The 22051-nt window shown below is 38.3% G+C and overlaps 1 protein-coding gene across 1 annotated transcript in view; it reads right to left on the bottom strand.

The window, feature by feature from the left end:
- Positions 1-484: 484 nt before the first annotated feature.
- Positions 485-22051, bottom strand: part of TRIM46 (tripartite motif containing 46) — a 564405-nt gene continuing 542838 nt past the window's right edge. The window contains exon 10 of the mRNA XM_044080147.1: positions 485-7485. Coding sequence (XP_043936082.1) covers positions 7110-7485 — 376 coding nt within the window. The 3' untranslated portion in view covers positions 485-7109. The remainder of the gene's footprint in view (positions 7486-22051) is intronic.

Raw genomic sequence — 22051 nt, 5'->3', positions numbered from 1 at the left:
ACAGTGAAACTTAAGGCCCCTAAGCAGTTCACATCTCAGTACACTGATTTTAGAAGTAGGGTAATTGCAATATACACTGCTAAGTAACAGCCAGTCTACTTTAGCTAATGATTACTTTATACTGCAGTGCAATGCAACTACTCAGAATGAAAGCATTTGTCTGTGAAGGCTGGAAGCACCACTTAACATGCAAGCATTCATCTGCACAGACACAATGCAACAGGTAGCATGCACGTGCTAAACAAGCTCATGCTCAGCTAACTGAAGCCCTAAATGATACTGTGACTACACGCCATAGCTAGTTACTTTCTGGTTATGATTAGCACTATTTTACTCTTGCTAATGCAGTAAAGAGTATACAAGCAGATGAGCGGTCTCTTACTAATTTCCACTGTTTTTCCCTGGTGTAGCTCTGGTTTGTTTACTCTCTCTGTAGGTATTAACCTTGTAAACCAAACCATATTTAAAAGTTTGTACACAAAAGAAATACAAAGCCATTTATTTCCATTGTCAAATCCATGATAAAATAATCTCTCCATTTGTCATGACATAGCAGTAAATCCCATGGAAACAGTAGCAATTCGAACAGAAATTAGATTATAATTGTAGACATCCATGCAAAGCTAATAATTATTATTGAACAGACTGCATTCCTATTTGTATGCCAGAGCGTTCAGTGAATTGTACTTTTCTACCCAAACACAGGCTGCCATCTCCACTACAATGTCTGAGAAAATATTTACATTTCCTCTTTGACTCGTGTATTTGCTGTAAGTCATTGGTAATTATTAAAACAACACTATATATGAAGTGTTGTTTTAGTCCTTCTCTCAGCTGCCTCAAGCTAGCCAAGATACTCATTCAAACCTTTCCTCCCTACAGTACTACAAGTGAGTCCACATCAGTCACCCCTAATGGTAACAGACCACCATTGCTCCTTTTATCCAACACAGCCACGCTTGCCTCTGGACTTCACAACTGGACAATCCGGAATCTCAGTTTGCAATGACATCGTGCAATCACAGGAGAAGATTTACATTTTTATGACAGCAGACTGCATCATGACTCATCATTTCAAATTGTCCATAACAGTGGGTGAAAAGTTGCTGGAACAAAAGATGTTAAGGTCACCTTTCCTTGTTTTATTTTAAACAAAGTTCCCCTTTACTGCTGATATAACATTTTAAAATACCTCATTAAGCCAAGCAACAAAAATACAGGAAAGTAAATAGAGTCTATCTGTTACTACTATACCAGGCTCATTTCATTTATTCATTTGTTAGAGGGTGTCCATTTGCATTAGTTCCCCAGATATTCTGTTACCATTTATACAAAATGTCTCTCTCTCTAGCTACCTCATTTCAGAGCTTTAGGGTCTGGAGCAGCAGTTTGGACTCAAAAATTGTTCTTAATGAAAGTCTAAAGCCTCGAGGAGTCATAATCTGAAATGCATTCTAAATTTGGGAAACTAAATATATTTATAGTCATGGTTCAGAACTGGGCAAAAATATGAACAGTGATATAATAAATACAGATTAAAACCCAGGTAAAAATTCAACTTCTATTTTCCATAACTATAAATTTTAAAATCATCCAAGTATATTTTTCCATTTTATTTAGAAGAATTTTTGAAAGTCAAATGTTGCCAAAATGTCATTGATGAAAACCCCTAATGTAGCCCATGATCATTTTTACCGTAAGAATCAAAGATACAGGATTTCACATCTGGCCATTTAAGTACACAAGTTATTATTTTTTACCAAAGCATAAGGTAAAACATATGTCAGAAAATTAGGCCAGTTCATTTTGCAGGGATACTCAATATCCTATGATGTAGTAAGCTTACAAATCTGATAATATTCCAACATATCATGGAACAGCAATCCATATAATTCAATAACTATGGTATCTAGTCTGTCCCAAAAGTCACATCCATTGTTCCTTGGTAAGATGCTGCTTAACACAGCCCAAGCTTTTGGACTATCAGAGTACATCTTGTAGCCTATAAAGGCTAAATACAGTAGCTTTCTGAATATTAGGTTGTGCAACAACTCAAACATGCAGGGTTAACTTACAGTTTTAATATTATCATGTTATATTTTGATATTTCTGTCTTCCAGTGTTATTTTGAATTAAGTAAAACTGATTGCATTATTTGTCCAAAAAAGAGAACATTTGTGTTGAACTTCTGTTTGCTAGCAAATGGGAATATACTAAGAGTTGTGTTGAGACACACAAAGTTATTTTGTGAAATCAGGAAGCCATTGAAGGCTGTGCTCCACCCATCTTATTTTGGTACATGCTTTCATCTACTCCAGGATCACATGATAAGCTGAGTTTATCCCAACCAGAAAAAAGGCAAGGGAGAATCCACTCTCAGGTGAGACTTTATTCCACCACAGGATGCCCACATTCATACATGTATGCTCACATGTACTGCTAGGTAAATCTTAGTACTGCCAATCAAATGGCCAGTTTATATTTGAAGTGTGAGAGAAAATTAAACAGCAGCCCATGCATACTTAGAGAGAAAATGCAAAGTCCACAGACAAAACACCCCAGCTCCAGTGGACCAGGGCACCATGTTTTATGTAATTTAATGCTATAAACAACATTACAGACTCACACAGTTTTGCTTTCATATTCAATAAACAGCTATTCAAGCAGAATTAAAATAGAAACACACCAGACCAGCTTTTTTCACTCCAAGTCATAATCATGCAGCTATTTTATGTCTGTGTAATTTTCTCTAAAGTTATTTTTCCTCAGTAATACATAGGCAATGCACTACAATCAACCTGAACTGACTATTTAAAATTCTACTTTTGAGATGTCCTTATACATTCCCAAAGAAATGTATATACATACATACATACATTCTGGTCACACTAGCATAGATCATCCATCCATCAGAAAAACAAAGTCAATTTTGTTCATGATAGAAGGGGGGGTGGCACCCACCCCAGAACAAAGTACATAACAGCAAGCAAAAACTAAAATAAAATAAAATAAAAACAAAGTCAGAATAAATAAATCATATTATTTTTAAAATGAACAGGTTAACTGCTCTCTCTAGCTGCTGACCATCAAGCCTCACCACTTTATTGATTAGATTCCTTCCCCTATCTTGGGTATCCCCAGCAAGAAGGTAAGAGCCAAATGGATGCAGAGTCATCCAGGCAGCCATAGATATGGTGAGTGCCCATGTCAGCATTTACCAATGGGGACATAGCTAAGGGCCTTTACCACATGCTAGGTGGTCAACATGGGTACTACATCCACACTGTATGTTTACCTGCTTCTGCACAATGTAATGTGGGCTATTGTTATCACGTTTATAGTTTTGAGTCATGTTCCACTGTCTTTCTTTGTCATTTATTACATGAAAGCCAGACAGACTAGACCCCCCCCCACACACACACACACAGGAGGGAATGTTTTGCATCATCATTTCAGTCCCATTCTCCTCTACCTAGCTCTTCCAGCTCCCAAACTACCATTCCAACTTGGCTTGTCTGAGTCATACCCAATGTCTTTCCCCCTATGGTATGGAACTAGGCTCAAAAGACCTTATAATTATGCTACTGTAACTTTAGAATTAGAGGAAAAGCCACCACATCTGAATGTAGACCCAAAGTACAACATGAAATAGATACATAACCAGGTAATTAGCAGTCACAGAGATAGCAACACTCCATTTGCAGGTGCTTTCTTGGCTCATAGCCTATAAAAGGTATTTAAGTATTATGGTAAGAAGGCATTTGTAACTCCAGTGTGTCAGCATTCTCTGCCTTGATAGATGAATGACTCTACACCCAGGCTCCTATCAATTTATTAGAAAGTCACTCTGAGTTGCCTGTCAGAACTAGTTTCCTTCCAAAGTTGTTACTTCAAGGATCACCGGTAAAGACTAACGGCATTACAAGTTTCTTAGCACTCACCCGCAGCTTTCACTACAACTTGTCATTGCTTTGCAAAACCTTTCCTTAAAGCAGCTAATGAGAATTAAAGTGAACTTTAAATCTTTGTTTTTCCCTTGTAGCCATACAACAACAGAAATTATCTTTTCTAATATATGCAAGTGGTCCTGGAAAATGGTGCTGATACACTAATCCTTTTTTTCACTTTTTAGCATTTAAACAGTGTTTTCCTGGTTAGTATTCTGCTGATCTTTTTTTTTCATTTTGTATTGATGTATTGGTGAGATATTGAGGTGCCATTTGGCCATTATTATAGGACATGATAAAGGAATGAAAGGATGCTAAGAATGGCAGATGTTCTGATGATGGTGCAATGAAGCAAATCTCTGCAGCCATTTGTATGGGTACCTAAGCATGGGCTTCAACTCAATGTACACACACAGTTTTACTGTACTGTATAGGGACCTAGGATCTACACTTTACTGACATGCATGAGCCTATGGATTACCACTGAGTGCATTTATGTTTTAAGGATGACAGCGACGTGACCATAGCTGTGGTATACATTTATGACTGATGTGAGGGTATGCATGCTAAATGTTTGACCATGAGCAAAGCATAGTTATTTATAAGAGCAAACATTGTTTTCAGATTAATAAGTTGTAAGAAGTCAGCATTGTAAAAATGACTACAGTGAGATAAAAACCAAGTTTGTATGTTAAGATGAATACAGTGCATATGACCATAATGTCAGTGTGACTCTGGGATTAGAAAATCTGCAGAGTATGGATGACCACAGCAGCAAAATGAATGACCGCATATGCAGATAATGCTATACATATGACTTTAGCTTAAGGCACACCATGTTGTGGGGGTGGATATCAAGTAGTATTTTATAACAACGATATGTCTGTCTACAGAATGTGGCTAATTAACCACAACATTACAATGCCCATGGCATGCAATGAAAAGGACTGCTTTAAGGGGATGACAGAGAATGCACACTATTCAATATATGAGAATATTATAAGGAAGATACTGAATTCTATGAAAAAAATAACTTACCAAAGAGATGCCAACTCTGTCTACAAACATTTATAAAATGCTGGATAATGTTACTTAAATAAAGATATCAAGACTTACTTATCATACCGTGGAGGGTCTTGCATTTTACCCCTCTTAATACAGAAATGAAATATAACAACATGACTGAATCTGCAGCAAATGGTTTATGCACGAGTACAGTTCACAATTTTAATGCACTTCACAAAGCTGAGTATTTTCATTAACAACATTAAAAATATCAGAGTTAAGTCAAGGGCTATAGAATTCCCCACTATATTATTTTATCAGTGAAGAGGTATCTGTTGCAGACAAAAGTGCAAATCTAAGAGGGCTTATGGCTTTGAAAAGGCCATTTTTTTCTCTTGCTCGGACTGTTGAATGGATTTCATTTGCATTCCAGGCAAGGAGAATAAAGTCAGATAATGAGTCTTTAAGGCAAGAATGAAGGAAATATTTTTCATACATGACTATGATGCAGTGTTCTCATACAGCGACTGTGTCTGGTTAAATAAAGGGATTATTCTGGTTTCGTTATACTAATGTTCACAAAACGTTCTTACAATGTGTGCAACTTCTATCAGTCTCTCTTGGTTCACCGCAGTCTTAGTTCCCAAACCTGATCATTTTAAAGCCCTTTAGGCTTGTATTTATGTACATCAATGGACGCCAGTTGCTGTCCTCCCATGCCCTTTGCTTACCACTTTGTGCTTTTAGCTGGCCTGTCAGTAATCATGTTGCGAACATTCTTGGTGTACTCAGCCACAAACTGAAAGCAACTTGGTGAGTTTTACTGAAGATAACATCTAAGTTCTTGCCTTCTGACTATCTGTGGGTTTTCTGAAATATGGGGAAACTGCCCCGTCAATGGATTAAGACATCAAAGAGGAACATGTATCATCTTATTTGTCAATATTTTGGAAACAGACTAATTTTTGACTATGTGGAGCTGAATCACTCATAACCATTCATACTTAACCACATTGCTTCATGTTAAAGTCATAAATCCTCCCAATCTAGCACCTTCTCTGGTGTCACATTTATGTTGTCTTAGATCCAGGAAATGAACTACCTTATGTTTTTTTAATAACTCCTATTAGCATTTTATACAGACACAAGAAATAAAACAAATACAAGGTTCAACTATCAAATTTCTTCCTATTCACCAAACAATTCCCTGTTGTATTCACATTTACTCCAAATACTAAACAGTTCACTTCAAAAACAACACTTGCACCTACTGCATATATTCTTCTGCTTTCCACACACTCATGTTTATTTATTTATTTAGTTTTACTGGGAATGACCCCCTTAGCATGAGTGCCAGCTTCCTGGAAAGACAATAACAGCAGCAGAGGTCTAGCTAAGTGACATAGTCTTGAGTCCCAACGAATGCAAGTATAGATCGGATACTCAAATCCACATCTGCAGGTCAAAGCTGTTAACAGCTCATGGCCCTAGCCTACTCTGCTACATTTCCTGATCACTTTAAAATGTACTGGAGTAACAGTGGATTACAATACAGCCAGTACCAAGACATACAATGGACTGGCAGAGACAAATTCCCACTGTCAATAAACAAAAATAGAGGCAACATATCACAGTAGTGTGGTGGGAGGGGAGAAGGGCATGTAAAAATTACTTTATGCTATTTGATATGACCATCTGTAATGCTGTTGTTTAAAAACAACTTAATATTAAAGTAGTTGTGCTGTCTGGTAAAGATGAAAGAATGAAAATGTTACCATATTAAGCAGCATAGGTGATGCTATATAAACTCAGAACGTCAAGGTAAGGCAACAGAAATCCAAGGAAGAAAAAAAGAAAAACAATTTGAGATAAGATAAGTAAGTTTAACAGCTGAAATAAACAGCAAACTGAAGAGAAAAAAATAAATAAATAAATAGAACTTAGCAATTTTGCAGAAATTAAATTTCGTTTCATATCTGGCTGTGGAAAAAAAGAGCTCAGCCAGGCAACAGTCACTTGTCCAGATAATTGTCAAGCAGAACTGGAAATATATATTTTGACATGTATCCTTAAAAAATGTCTTACTTGACTATATAATGCTACAGTGTAAGAAAAATGTCCGTTCTTGCTGTTCTTGAGAAACAGGCTACAGTAGGGTCACTCACTCTTGCAGTTTCCACCAATTGTAACTCTACGTTCTTGTTTGTTCACCACTAGTTCTTGCAAATGCAAAGCCCCGCCTCCAATGAAGCAGAAGGCAGGGCAGACGGGGCCTGTGCAGTCCACACCACATTCCCAAAGAGTCCGAAATGATGCAGCATCATAGAATGCAACTCGACCACGTTCATAGTCCAAACATACCCCTATCCGTGGTGGTAAAGGGATGGTGCAGCCATTCAAGTCACGGGAAGTCAGAGAAGTTCCATGGCTCATGAGAATCTTGCCCATTCCCATTGTCAGAAAAGCATATGGTGGTGAGGCCTCTGTAGTTGCATCCTCTGCTCCACTGTCATGCCCACTGTCAGGGTCATACCTAAATCAAACAAAACAGTTAGAAAATTCTACACAAAAATATCTCTTAATTACCACTGAAGAAGTATAGTGAAACAATAACATAGGCTGAGATTTAATTTTAAATATATAATCCCTTCAATAAGCCAGGAAGTTACTTTTTTTGATAATATTCACATATTTTCAATACGTTTTCCTCACAGAAAAAAAATTTCCTAAAGTACATCTCAAGTAATAGGCTTTGCATATTTTCTGCAACTGAAATATTAACAGGTTTTGCATATTTTCTGCAAATGAGATATTTTTTCATGTTTTGCTATATGCATTAACTGCATATGAAAAAAAGAAATATCCTAAGACTGATTAACTGTATATAGTAACTGTGTATGAAAAAAATAAAATGTGGTAAGATTTACTAAAAGGCTATTTACAGGGAAAATAAAATAGTTTGTAAGTTTACTTATTTATGTTCATAGGTTCATAGGTATGTACTAGGCTAATGGCCCTGGAGCCTTTACAAACCTAGCCCATAAGATTACACTGGCATTGTGCCACCCGACCTTAGTCCCCAGTGCCTCTGTTGAGTAGAGCCACTGGAGTGATCCCTGGGCCAAATTTTCTATTTCCCATCCACTCTGCTTGACATGTATGGGAAGTCTATTCCATAGCATGGGCAGTCTCTGGGTTATGAACCTGTCCCTGCAGCACGTTCTGTTTATTGTGATAATGAGGTTTTGGTCTTCAGAGCGTGTGGTGTGGAGGGACTGGGATTTCTTTAGATGTAGCATTTCTAACAGAGCTGGGTCAGACATAGCATTGTAAGTCAAGCAGAGATCACCTCTAAGTAGGTGATATGAGACAGAGAATAGTTGGAGTTTTTTGAGTCTGTCCATACAGGACACGTGTTTAAGGCCTAGGATCCTATTTGTGAGGTATTTTTGTGGCCTCTCCTGTTGTTGCAGGTGTCTAGTGAGGTACATGCCAAATGGGGCATTGTACCCGATGATTGGCCTAATGAGGGAAAAGTAGAGGGAGACAATGACCTCTTTCTTCCTGGATGCAAATCCCTTAGTAATGAAATGCGCCACATAGAAGGACTTTCTGGCAATGTGGTGGCCAAAAGAGAGGTTGCTGTCAACCTGTGTTCCCAGATCTCTTATAATGTCTTCTATGTTCAGTGGACTATCATCAATGTGGTAATTCAAGGGAACCGGGTTTTTCCTAAGAGGGATGACGACACATTTTTTGGCATTGAGCTTAAGGCCATGGTTATGAAACCAGTCATTGGTGTCATTGAGGCTTTTCTGTAGGATGTCAACATCACTTGGGGAGTTAATAATAGCTCCCAACTTACAATTGTCTGCGAACTTTGTCAGCCAGAGTCCCTTCGTGTTAGCCTGGACTTTAGAAAAGTAGATACCAAACAGGAGAGGACCCAGAACCGAACCCTGTGGGACTCCACTCGTGACTGGTCAGCAGTCTGACTTGGAGTCAGCTACTTTCACACTGTGGGTTCTATCTGTGAGCCAGTTTGCAACCCACCTAGTGATATAGGGGTTGATGCCTAACTTGGTGAGTTTTTCTCTGATTCCTGAGTGGGGAATGGTAGCAAAGGCCTTGGACAGATCAAGGTAGGCTGTATGAACCACCTTGCCTTCATCCACAGCTCTGGTGACTGACTCAGAGAAGTCGACCAAGTTGAGCAGGCATGATCTACCCTTCACAAAACCAAACTGTGTAGGATCCAGAGTTTGGAGATTCCCTATATCCATGTTTATTAGATCCATGATGATGCGTTCCATAGCTTTGCATATCAGACTCGTCAGGCTAATTGGGTGATAATTCCCGGGGACTGTAGTCGCTCCTCCTTTGCGGAGAGGGATGACTGTAGCAGTGAGCCATTCGGTAGAGACAAAGCCTGAGGTGAGGCTGTGAATGAACAGGGCACACAGGTGAGGTGCCATTTCACTCTGTAGTTCATATAGAACACAGCCAGGGATATTGTCAGGTCCTATAGAAGCTGTATTCTTGGCCTTGGACAGTGCTCTTTTAACCTGTGCAGCACTAATACTGGGTGCCTGACAATCTACTGGTATTGTGATTGGTCCTTTGGCAGGGGAGAAAGGGGTAAAGTTATCACTGAATCTGTCAGCCAGTATATTGGCAATATCCATTGTCTCAGTATAGGAAGTACCATTGTGCAGTAGCTCAGGGCAAATCTGGGTATTACCATAGAGATTCTTTATATAACTATAGAAGGACTTGTGGTTGTCTTTACTATCTGCTGCAATTCTGTTTTTATAGCTAGCTTTAGAGGATTTTATGAGGGATCTCAACCTTTTGTTGAGGCTGATAAGGGAGTTTTTCCAGTCTTGGGACTTTGCCTTATTCCGCATCAGTTTCCTCCTTCTGTTGTAGAGTTTGTTTATGGTAGAGGACCAACAGATTGGCTTCCTTTTTTTTTTGAGGAGAGCATCTTAGCTCTGTTGGATATGGCAAGATCCATGCATTTGTGTACATGTTCGTACAGTGCACTGGTGTATGATTCGGCGGTCATGCAAATATTCTCCATTTGCATGGGTGCTGTGAAGTTAGCCACCTCTGTTTTTAGGAGTGAAAAGTTAGCTTTGGAAACGTTTTTCATGGTGGTTACCTTTGTGGGGATGGGGGGGTGGGAGGGATGTGAATTTCCAAGGTGATTATTTTGTGGTCGGATCTAACCAGGGAGGAGTTGACTATTGGTGTAGAGCAATGGTCGCCCATGTTAGTAATGACCAGGTCAAGGATGTCGCTACCTCTAGTGGGAGTAAAAATGAGCTGGTCCAGAGCATTAAATTAATGAATTCCAGAAAGCATTGGGCAAATGTATTGGTACATGAGTAGTTTTCCCAGTTAATGGATGGGTAGTTGAAGTCGGCCAGTATGAGAGTGCTAGGTTGGACCCTAATATTCTCCAGTGTTCTTAGGAAAGTGGAGTGTGAGTCTTGGGACATGGTTGAGGACCTATAGCAGGCTACAACCTGAATCGCTGTCTTGCCCAGTGTTAGCTGCACCTGAAGTATCTCAGATGTGTTATGTTGGGCTACCAGTCTGGAGGTGTGCGCATCCTTTATGAATATGGAAACATCACTGGCTTTGAAGCTTCAGTCCAAGTTCTGGGGCCGAAAGATGTGGAATGAGTTATAGTCTGGTAGTGCAGGGGTGCTTTCTGCTGCCTTGAACCAGGTCTCTGTTACAGCACAAATGTCGATGTTCTCCATTTTAAGGAGTGCTTCGAACGAGTGCATTTTGAGATTTAGACTTCTAGCATTGAGCAGCATGACCCTCAAACTGCATTTGTTTGTAGCTGTTATGGGGTCATTTGGTCTTTGGAACACTGCCTAAAAAGACACTATAGGGGTGGCAAGAGTCTTAGCCAGTATCCGGAAGCCCAGGCGTGAAAGATGCAGGCCATTTCTTGCAAAGCATTGAGGTCTGTCAATCATGTCATCCCAGGCAGACAGATACTGGATCCCCCTAGAATGATATCAGAAACTTAGCCAACTGTTGAAATCAATAATTTTCTGCTTGTACTGTGGTATCATTCTGGGTAATGGGAGGATGCTGCTCAGGGTTAGGATCATACCCACCTGGGCTACATAATCCCAGAGCTCCTCCATGTCTCTTTTCATGTAGTCCAGGAAGGTATGTCTCTGGTCATTCACACCCACGTGTACAATGACAGAGTCATATTAGTATCTGTTGTTGAGGGACCTGAGTGCATGCATTATGGGGTGGATCCTGGCACTTGACAGACAGCAGACTGTTACTTTCTCCTTATTCAACCTAGTGAGTGGGACATGAGTGTGCCTCACTATCGAGTCACCTATGACTAGTGTGTTGGGCATGCTGTTTTGCCTTAGGGGCTTTGGTTGAGTGGCACACTGTTTAGGAGAGTTATGTGTCTCATCATTAGTGTTGTGTTGTGGTGGTCAGGTGTGTTTCTGCCTTGGAGGTCTCTGCTGTTTGTGGAGATTTTTATTGAGAGCCTCCGCAAAGGTGGGTGTGTGGTTTGTGTTTTTATGTGAAGGCAGTACTGGTGTGTGTTCTGGAGGGCTATGTGTTCCATGTGGTGTGGTGCAAGTGTTGACCTTCTCCTCTTGACCAGCTATTCCGGTCTTGGCTGGAGAGTGCGTGGCTTCCAATTTGGATAGATAAGTGCAACTCTCACAAGTCTGAGTGCTGGGAGGTAAGAGGAGAGGGTTGTCAGTGTACATGAGGCAGTTGCTACATTGCCTCAGGATGCCCAAATTCACCAGGTTAATAGGAGAAAGTACAGGGAACTGACCTTTAGACATGCCTGGAGGGGTTGGCATTAATAAATACTGGAGCTGTTTCCTTGTAGCACGTTTAGTGCTGGTAGCACTTTTGCGTGGTACAATAATTGCTACAAGAAGTCTGGTAAAGTGCTAAATTAATAAGCTAGTAAAAGTGCAGGAGGGGAGAGGACTAGCAGATCTAACAGAAAGATTGAAGAGCAGACTTTGGTACTGCTCAGAAGATTACAAACAGTCCTGGATAGGAGGAAGAAGAAAAAAAAGATGCACAAACATAAGCTGCTTTGTAGCTCCCAAGTTTAAGACAAGACTGACATAACCTTAAAGTCACATAACTCACACTTGTTATTCTAAGGCTCTTAAAGGCATATTATACTAATCACATACACTGGCTGTAACATTTTTGTATTACTGAATACGCATTACACACTCAATGCAAAATATACTTTTATTCTTGACAATAGCCTATGATACACTATAACTATGAGAATCATGTGATGTACAATCATAATACTTTTGCATACATCTGAAACTTTACTAATTGCAGCTCTGGAATTTGAGTTTTCTTAATGAGACAACCATATGCAGAGTACGTATCAGTGAATGGCCATTCTATGACAATCATTGGTCTATTTGTTTCCACAGAGAGTAGCAGCAGCAGGCTAGGAAGAAGCCTGAGTGAACGAATGGTGAGAATATAACACATCACTGGAAAATTAAGGGTGGACATTTAGAATGCCGTCCTCTAATTTCTATCTAATTTGATACCAATAAGCCTAAGCAAATCTCTGTTTTGACATGATCAGCAGATATGCTCTATTTTTGTGATACAGCTGCATGTCTTCATCTTGTAGTAGATGTGATCTCAGAAAACTGGCATTTCCAAATAGTGTAGCTTCTGCTAAAATAAGATAGTGAGATTTCTCACAATATTGTTATACATTTTTGTTTCTTTGTTTGGCTTGCAGCTGTGCTACTGCTGTTTGCCTACTTTCAGGATCTAACAAGGAAAACAATACAGGAAGTTTGATTTGTCTCCCACCCATAATAAACTTCAGTGGAGATAGTGCTACAGACTGTAATGGAACATTTCTGTATTCAAGAAATAGCAAAGAAACAATCTTTCATGAGTATTCATTTTTCAGTAAAATTGACTGTATTGTCTGAACCATCCTTTCTGTCTGATTGTGAGTACCATGGACTTTTTGTGATATGGGTGAATCCTCATTGCTTTGAAAAAATCCCCAAATTCTTGTTACAAAACACCATGCTGAGAAAATACAGACATCTGGACATTAACCAGTGACTGGCTGGTGATACATTCCAACTGCACAACTGCTTGGTATACTGCTTAAATACATAAGAACAGTGCACATTGTAGTAAAGTCACTCTCAGTTACAACTACTGTAATGAATGGATATTAGGTGGTATGAGTTGCTCCTTCTGGTTATCGCTTTTGAAACTGCTACACATTCTATACTCCTGAATTAACTGCTGATATTTGGTCAGGGTATGCTACCACGTGCTCTTTTTTTTTTTTTGCATTCTGTTATGCACAGGTGTGATTTGTGCATTTTTGCTAATGTACTATTCATATAACTGATAAGGAATGACCACATTATCAATGTTATAAGCAGAAGCAAAGCACCCTGAACCACTGCTAGGTAGGCACACAAATTTAATAAGCCGAACAGTTCACTCGAATATAATATAACGCTGAAGCAAATCACCATACGTTTTCGTCCACAACTTCATCAGATTATGCTAATACATTCAATTAAAACCTTTTATATACTCATCCAGCTTTTAAATCAACCAATAAAAACACTCATTTATACATTTGTATAAATTAATACATTAACAAGCATTAAAATTCAAGTTGTGTGGCTCTGTTAAAAATAGGAAACCTGTTAAATACTAAAACAATGTATGTGTGTTATGTATTAAAAAACATATACCCAATTTACACTATTAAATAAATGTTTAAAAGTTTAAAAAGCATAAAATTGATTCAATTGTAGTATACAAGGGAATAAATACATAAAATGCATTGAGATACTGCCCTCTGCTGACATAAAAAATGATTGCACTTTGATATCACAATTTTGCTGACCTCATTTTTAATACAGGGGCGAGTGAGATCATGTCATTTAAACCAGGGAATTTACTGGCCTCCAACACTACTTGCCAGTATAATTCCCTGTATTCCACTAAAGTCTCCCACATTCCGCCCCTGGGGTCCTTTGGCACAACCTCTAATATAAAAAACTGAAATTCAGCTTCAGGACAAGTTTTTGTGTGTTTATACAGAGAATTTGTTTCACTTTTTATACGAATATCATAGGTGTGCTCATAAATTCTCTGTTTTACCTTTCTTTCACTCTTGCCTATGTAAAAAGCATTACATTTTTTACATAAACCTAAATAAATAATCCCTTTTGTATTACAATTCGCAAAAGTTTTTAAAGTTAAAATTTTGTTGTTCCTGGCAGGTAAATTAATAGTATCTCCAGTAATCAAGTACGAACAATAATTACAAGCACCACATTTAAATACACCAGCTTTTTTATTGGTGCCTGCTAACCTTGAGTTCCCTTTACTACCTCTTTCAAAAATATCCTTCAGAGTGTTTCCTTTCCTGTAAATATGTTTTATATCACTCTGAAAGATGTGATTTAAGTCAGAAACCTTAGAAAAATTAATCCACTCTTTATCAAAAATTCTTTTAATCAAACCAGCTTGCCCGTCGTATGTGGTAATAATACCTGATCTGAATTCATTGTTTAACCATCTATTTTCTTATCTGCATCCTGTTGAGGTATACTACCTTCAATTTTACCCAATACAGGGGCAAACCTATCCTTCCTACCGTCACTGACTTCTTTAGAAACTCTATCAATGAGCTCTTCAGGGTAACCTCTGTTCAAGAACATGTTTTTCAAGTTTTTACCCTCATTACTATAACATGCATCATCTGAAGTCATTCTACACAAGCGCACAAATTGCCCTTTTATAACACTTCTTTTCTGGTGTGGGGGGTGCGAACTTGAATAGTGCAGATAAGAATTCGAAAAGGTTTCTTTTCTGAAAATTCTGGACTCATAATCCCAGAGCTCCTCCATGTCTCTTTTCATGTAGTCCAGGAAGGTATGTTCTGGTCATTCACACCCACGGTACAATGACAGAGTCATATTAGTATCTGTTGTTGAGGGACCTGAGTGCATGCATTATGGGTGGATCCTGGCACTTGACAGACAGCAGACTGTTACTTTCTCCTTATTCAACCTAGTGAGTGGGACATGAGTGTGCCTCACTATCGAGTCACCTATGACTAGTGTGTTGGGCATGCTGTTTTGCCTTAGGGGCTTTGGTTGAGTGGCACACTGTTTAGGAGAGTTATGTGTCTCATCATTAGTGTTGTGTTGTGGTGGTCAGGTGTGTTTCTGCCTTGGAGATTTTTATTGAGAGCCTCCGCAAAGGTGGGTGTGTGGTTTGTGTTTTTATGTGAAGGCAGTACTTGGGTGTGTTCTGGAGGGCTATGTGTTCCATGCGGTGTGGTGCAAGTGTTGACCTTCTCCTCTTGACCAGCTATTCCGGTCTTGGCTGGAGAGTGCGTGGCTTCCAATTTGGATAGATAAGTGCAACTCTCACAAGTCTGAGTGCTGGGAGGTAAGAGGAGAGGGTTGTCAGTGTACATGAGGCAGTTGCTACATTGCCTCAGGATGCCCAAATTCACCAGGTTAATAGGAGAAAGTACAGGGAACTGACCTTTAGACATGCCTGGAGGGGTTGGCATTAATAAATCCTGGAGCTGTTTCCTTGTAGCACGTTTAGTGCTGGTAGCACTTTTGCATGGTACAATAATTGCTACAAGAAGTGTGGTAAAGTGCTAAATTAATAAGCTAGTAAAAGTGCAGGAGGGGAGAGGACTAGCAGATCTAACGGAAAGATTGAAGAGCAGACTTTGGCACTGCTCAGAAGATTACAAACAGTCCTGGATAGGAGGAAGAAGAAAAACAAGATGCACAAACATAAGCTGCTTTGTAGCTCCCAAGTTTAAGACAAGACTGACATAACCTCAAAGTCACATAACTCACACTTGTTATTCTAAGGCTCTTAAAGGCATATTATACTAATCACATACACTGGCTGTAACATTTTTGTGTTACTGAATACGCATTACACACTCAATGCAAAATATACTTTTATTCTTGACAATAGCCTATGATACACTATAACTATGAGAATCATGTGATGTACAATCATAATATTTTTGCATACATCTGAAACTTTACTAATTGCAGCTCTGGAATTTGAGTTTTCTTAATGAGACAACCATATACAGAGTACGTATCAGTGAATGGCCATTTTATGACAATCATTGGTCTATTTGTTTCCACAGAGAGCAGCAGCAGCAGGCTAGGAAGAAGCCTGAGTGAACGAATGGTGAGAATATAACACATCACTGGAAAATTAAGGGTGGACATTTAGAATGCCGTCCTCTAATTTCTATCTAATTTGATACCAATAAGCCTAAGCAAATCTCTGTTTCTGACATGATCAGCAGATATGCTCTATTTTTGTGATACAGCTGCATGTCTTCATCTTGTAGTAGATGTGATCTCAGAAAACTGGCATTTCCAAGTAGTGTAGCTTCTGCTAAAATAAGATAGTAAGATTTCTCACAATATTCTTATACATTTTTGTTTCTTTGTTTGGCTTGCAGCTGTGCTACTGCTGTTTGCCTACTTTCAGGATCTAACAAGGAAAACAATATAGGAAGTTTGATTTGTCTCCCACCCATAATAAACTTCAGTGGAGATAGTGCTACAGACTGTAATGGAGCATTTCTGTATTCAAGAAATAGCAAAGAAACAATCTTTCACGAGTATTCATTTTTCAGTAAAATTGACTGTATTGTCTGAACCATCCTTTCAGTCTGATTGTGAGTACCATGGACTTTTTGTGATATGGGTGAATCCTCATTGCTTTGAAAAAAATCCCCAAATTCTTGTTACAAAACACCATGTTGAGAAAATACAGACATCTGGACATTAACCAGTGACTGGCTAGTGATACCTTCCAACTGCACAACTGCTTGGTATACTGCTTAAATACATAAGAACAGTGCACATTGTAGTAAAGTCACTCTCAGTTACAACTACGGTAATGAATGGATATCAGGTGGTATGAGTTGCTCCTTCTGGTTATCGCTTTTGAAACTGCTACACATCCTATACTCCTGAATTAACTGCTGATATTTGGTCAGAGTATGCTACCACATGCTCTTTTTTTTTTTTTTTTTTTTTTTTGCATTCTGTTATGCACAGGTGTGATTTGTGCATTTTTGCTAATGTACTATTCATATAACTGATAAGGAATGACCACATTATCAATGTTCTTAAAATAAAAAATATAGACTTAAGACAGGCTGTAACACCTTTATCTCATCATACCATCCTGCATTAATAACATCTGTAAACAACTGTAGCTTTAAGTCATTTCTAGTATGAGCTTTCAGCTGTTGTTGTTTATCTGCTGTCTCTAGTAAGTGTGATACAGTCCACAGTACTTCTAAGTCTCTTTTTAATGGATCTTCTTTGCACTCATTCAGATGAGGCCTGCTTAGAGTATAAATAATATATATCAGCTTCCCTGGTTTGTACTGTAAATGCAATGTCTATAAGAATAACAGTATCCTTTAAAGATGTGCTGGTATTTTATGCTGAGATTTTTTTTAAAATGCATTATCATATATATTTCTGTTAGATTCTACTATAATACTCTTGCTGCAAATATCACAAAGACTATTGCAAATGTTTCTATATCTGTGCATAACATGTGTGAGCATCTGGTAACACCCAGGGTACATTAGCTAAAGGTCTGCCCTCCATTAACTGAGTTCCACCCAGCCCTTTGTGAATAGGCCCCAAGAAACTTCAGGGTCTACAGCACATGACTGACACAGACAGACTAAAGACCCTATCACTTCACTCAGTATCATATACACTGCTTAGAGCTGACTTGTGCCTGGCCTACAGACCAGTCTCAGACCCTTCCTTGATGAAGCTGCTGTACATCCGCAAATCCAATGGGACAAGATTCACTCTCTCTAGGGATCTTAACCTAGCCTGTGATATTAACAGGATATGCTGGAGAGACAGATATGTCTCCCAGAGGTTGCCACTCCTTTGGAACAAACTCCCATTTCATGTAAAACAGAGCTCCTCAATGACCCTATTTAAGGATAACCTGAACAACTGGATGGGAACCCATAAATTTACACAGGGGGTTTCACCTATGTCCCTCTTAGACAGAGGCAGCCGGTGCTGATCTTAGATTTGCGTGCAAACATAGACTATATATCCTGGTCCATAAGGGAACTAGGGTATAATATGGCTAGGCTTGTAGAAGCCTTACAGCCAATAGCGTAGCAACCTCCTATGATACTATGAATACCATCAACATGTAATTTTCTAAGCAGGGTACATCATAATATCTGAAAGTTGATGTTGTGATTACTAGATTCTTTTCTTGATTTGCTGACAAATACCATACTGCATCACTTTCTAGCATTTTAAGTGGTATTGATATTTCTGACAAGTGAGGTGTAAACATAGATAGGTACCATACCATATCCAAGACTCATATAACAGATGATTTATGAGTAAGTGTCTGGAAGGGCACAACAGCTCTAACACTTTCAGCATTTGAGTGAAGACAATTTTCTGCCAATAGACGTCCCCTATGTTACAAAGAAGTGATACATATCTGCCATTTGGCTTTACTGAATTTCAAACCCTAAGACATCATTTTGTCCAACAACTTCATTTGTCTATCAGGGTCCTGCTTTACAACACCCCAGAACACAATGTCATCTATTATGTTGACTACACCATCCATTCCATCAAGTACTATTTTGTTGTTGTCCTTGGAGAGCTCATGAGATCCAAGAAAAGTAGCCTCAGTAATCTATGGTGACCTAAAGGAGTATTAAAAGCACAAAGTTTAGAACTGGGTCCATCCATCTTGATCTACAAAAGCTCTTGGTTTGCATTAGCTATTAACTCTTTAACAGTTAAAAGTAAATAATGCTATGTTTTGATCTACATGTTAAGATCTCGTGCATCAATATATATTCTGACCTTGTCCATACTACATGACTATTACCATATTATTGTGTTGGTTCTCTCCATTTAATAGTGACTCACAATTACTCCATATGCCTTAGCACATGTTTTACACTAGGCTGGTATTCCTCCACATTTGCAGACAACCTAGGCGTATCTTGTCTCATATGTATCACATATCAATAGGCTGCATGATGTGGTTGGTTTGTATTTTTCTCATATTTTGTTACAGGAATTAACTACTTTTATTCGGCACTATCTTGAAAGTGTACATTATTCTAAGTGAAACGCAAGCATGTCTGCCCAGAATATATGTTGTTTTAATAGGACTTTCAGTGTGACTGTCTGGAATAACAGCTCATACGTTTCAAATTTTATGAACACACACCAACAACATTTAAAAAAAATGGCTTTAGTCTTCACCCAGCATATAACCATATGATGCTTGTGAACCTGTAAAAAGCATTGTTTAAGAACAGCATTTGAGATGGATCATGACATTAAATTGCACCATTCACCAGTATCCACCTTAAGTGAAAGTGTCCTGACTTAAATCAATAACTTTTCATAGCACAAATAAACTTTTCCCTAAAGTAGCTTGGACTGAATACTTGTTAATTTTGGCAATCACTGAATACCCTGTGGTATGGCAGGGAGCATTTAGTATGTGTAGCAAACTGTAGTCCAAGTACCAATAAGCATTTCTACTTTTGACTGTTCCTATTTCTCTAAAACATTAATCTCTTGCTACAGCATTTGTTTCCATTTCTTACAGTCTCAGCTAAAGTGCTACTGCCCCACACAGTGTATACAGACCTGATTTCAGGCTTTATTTTGTGCCTTTTCACATGTACAGCCACATTTGATCTGACTGTAGTTTCTGTAAACTTATTTGTTACCATCTTGATTACCAACCAGTCACACACAATTGTGATTTTATTTGAAGCAATTTTAAACTTTGTTTTCACATCACTTTCATGTTCATATGTTACTTTGCACAGTCAAGTCCTCTGTAATGCTATTAATTTCATATTCAACATATAACTCACTCTATTTACATCAATGATTTTCTCCAGTGTTGTTTGCTTCTCTCAGTGGTTTTCTCCTCCACTCACTTCTGATTCTGTAGACAGTTATTTCCTTTATAAATAAATCATCTAAGCCAGCATATTCATAGTCATGTACTCTATGTTTAAGTTCGGTGACATAAGTGTTTATTGCCTTCTGAGCCCTATTAGTTCTAGTAAAAAATATCTCTCACGTAAATTATTTTGTTTGCATTATACAGAAAACCTAATGTTTAAAACTATAGGTCTGTTTCTCTCTGTTCCACTCTAAATGTAAAAGTGTTAAATACTGTGATTGCTTTCTTGCCTGGCACACCAAGAAACGTTTTACACACTGTATTTTTCAGGCTTGTGTGCACATTCACTTTTAGTGAGCTACAGTTTAATATTTTAAATCTATAATTTGCAGTTTTCTGAGAGGTCTCTATGCAATTTCAGACATGTTGGTGGCTGTGGAGTTGTCACCCAGGGCCAAATATTGAAGTGAAAATATATTGGTGGTTTAGGGAAGTGTGAGAATAAAAATGCTGGCAGTGAGATTCGGAATTGGACTGTCTAAAAATAATTTAGCAAACATACTTTAAAAATGCATTCAATTGGACTAGTATTAGAGTAAAATAGTGTATGACTTGTTCAGTTTCACTTCAGGTACAAAGCATATGTCAGCATTCAAAAGCAGCATGTCCCCAAAATAAGTCAAAGTAAAATGAAAACACAGCTTTCACTGTCAAAACATGGATCATTCTGGCACCCTATGCCATAGTGTCATTTCTTCTTTTGTTACAATATAGGATACAGTGCCTTAATTTCTGACACCATATTTGGTAAAAAAAATATACAGTATTCAAGACAGGAAAGCAGGAAACACATACTCATACACCCAGAACAGAGGCATAGCTAGAATAGGATGAAGATGACAGCCGCTCCAGGTCCAAGGTGTTATCAAGCATGAAGGAAGACATAGATCAGTCATTAATGCAGTTCTAGAATTTGTTTCTGTACTGACATTTCTAAATGCCAATACAGATATGGATGCTGATACTACTTTTTTGTATTCAGGACTGAAGCTCTTTAGGACTTCTGGTGTGGTAGGAACTGCAGCAAGCATGTTGCTACAGTTTAAAAGTAGAAACAACTTTTTTAAGTCTTGAAGTAGATTATTTTTGCTCTTCTCAACTTAAACGTAAGGGTTTGTCAGATCAGGGGGCAGCAGAGGGTACCAAAATAGTTAGCTACAACTCTGACAAAAGTGCTGCTTGCAGTTCAAGAGCTTCCCGCAGACTGACATCACCAAGCTATGTGACTCATGTTCCTTTATACTAAGACTCTTTTACTCACTAAAGTCTAAAATACCTTTATTGTGTACTTCAGTTCACACCCATACCGCCTTATGGTGTCCAGAACTTTTTTAGGTCTGGCTTCTTTAACTAAATGACTTACCAGCAAATAGCAGGCAGCCTTAGAAAGGGCAAGGTGTTATTAACTAAATGACAGTAAGCTTGTTAGTCTAGGATGTCCTACAATGGAGAAATTAATCTTTGTTTACCACTTATTATTCATATGTTCATATGTATGTTCATTATTTTTACAACTGAAATCCCTGCACGTTATTGAGGTATATGGTGCGAAACACCAATGTGGGAGAAAGGACAATTCACTTTCAATGCTGGTTTATGCCAGACTATACTGGAAATATTGCTAGTTGCTTGTTAATAATTACGAAAATAAGCAATATTTCCATATGTACTTAATAATTCAAAAACTGAGTGACTTACAAACTGCTGCGTGATATTAAGCGAAATCTTAGATGTTGTGAAAGAAAACTGTCTTTAATATTTGCACTGTAAGTTGCACATCTTGAAAGATATCCAGTATTATTTATTTTGTTAATTATGCAATTAACCATATATTTTCATATTTCTGTAAATGTCTCAGTAAACCTGCACTTTTAAAGGAATTTTGTGTCATGTGAAAGCTTATGCCTGGTTAACAAAACTGTTCTAACAGTCTATGTCTAGGATGTACAATATCCAAGATATATTTTTTTTGTGAAAGTTTACAAAAAAACTATAAT

The sequence above is a fragment of the Protopterus annectens genome, chromosome 8.part0, assembly GCF_019279795.1.
Source record: "Protopterus annectens isolate FY-2018-M chromosome 8.part0, PAN1.0, whole genome shotgun sequence".
Classification (NCBI taxonomy): Eukaryota; Metazoa; Chordata; order Ceratodontiformes; family Protopteridae; genus Protopterus; species Protopterus annectens.
Note: the sequence above shows the minus strand (reverse complement) of the source record. Positions and strands in the feature narration are given on the sequence as shown.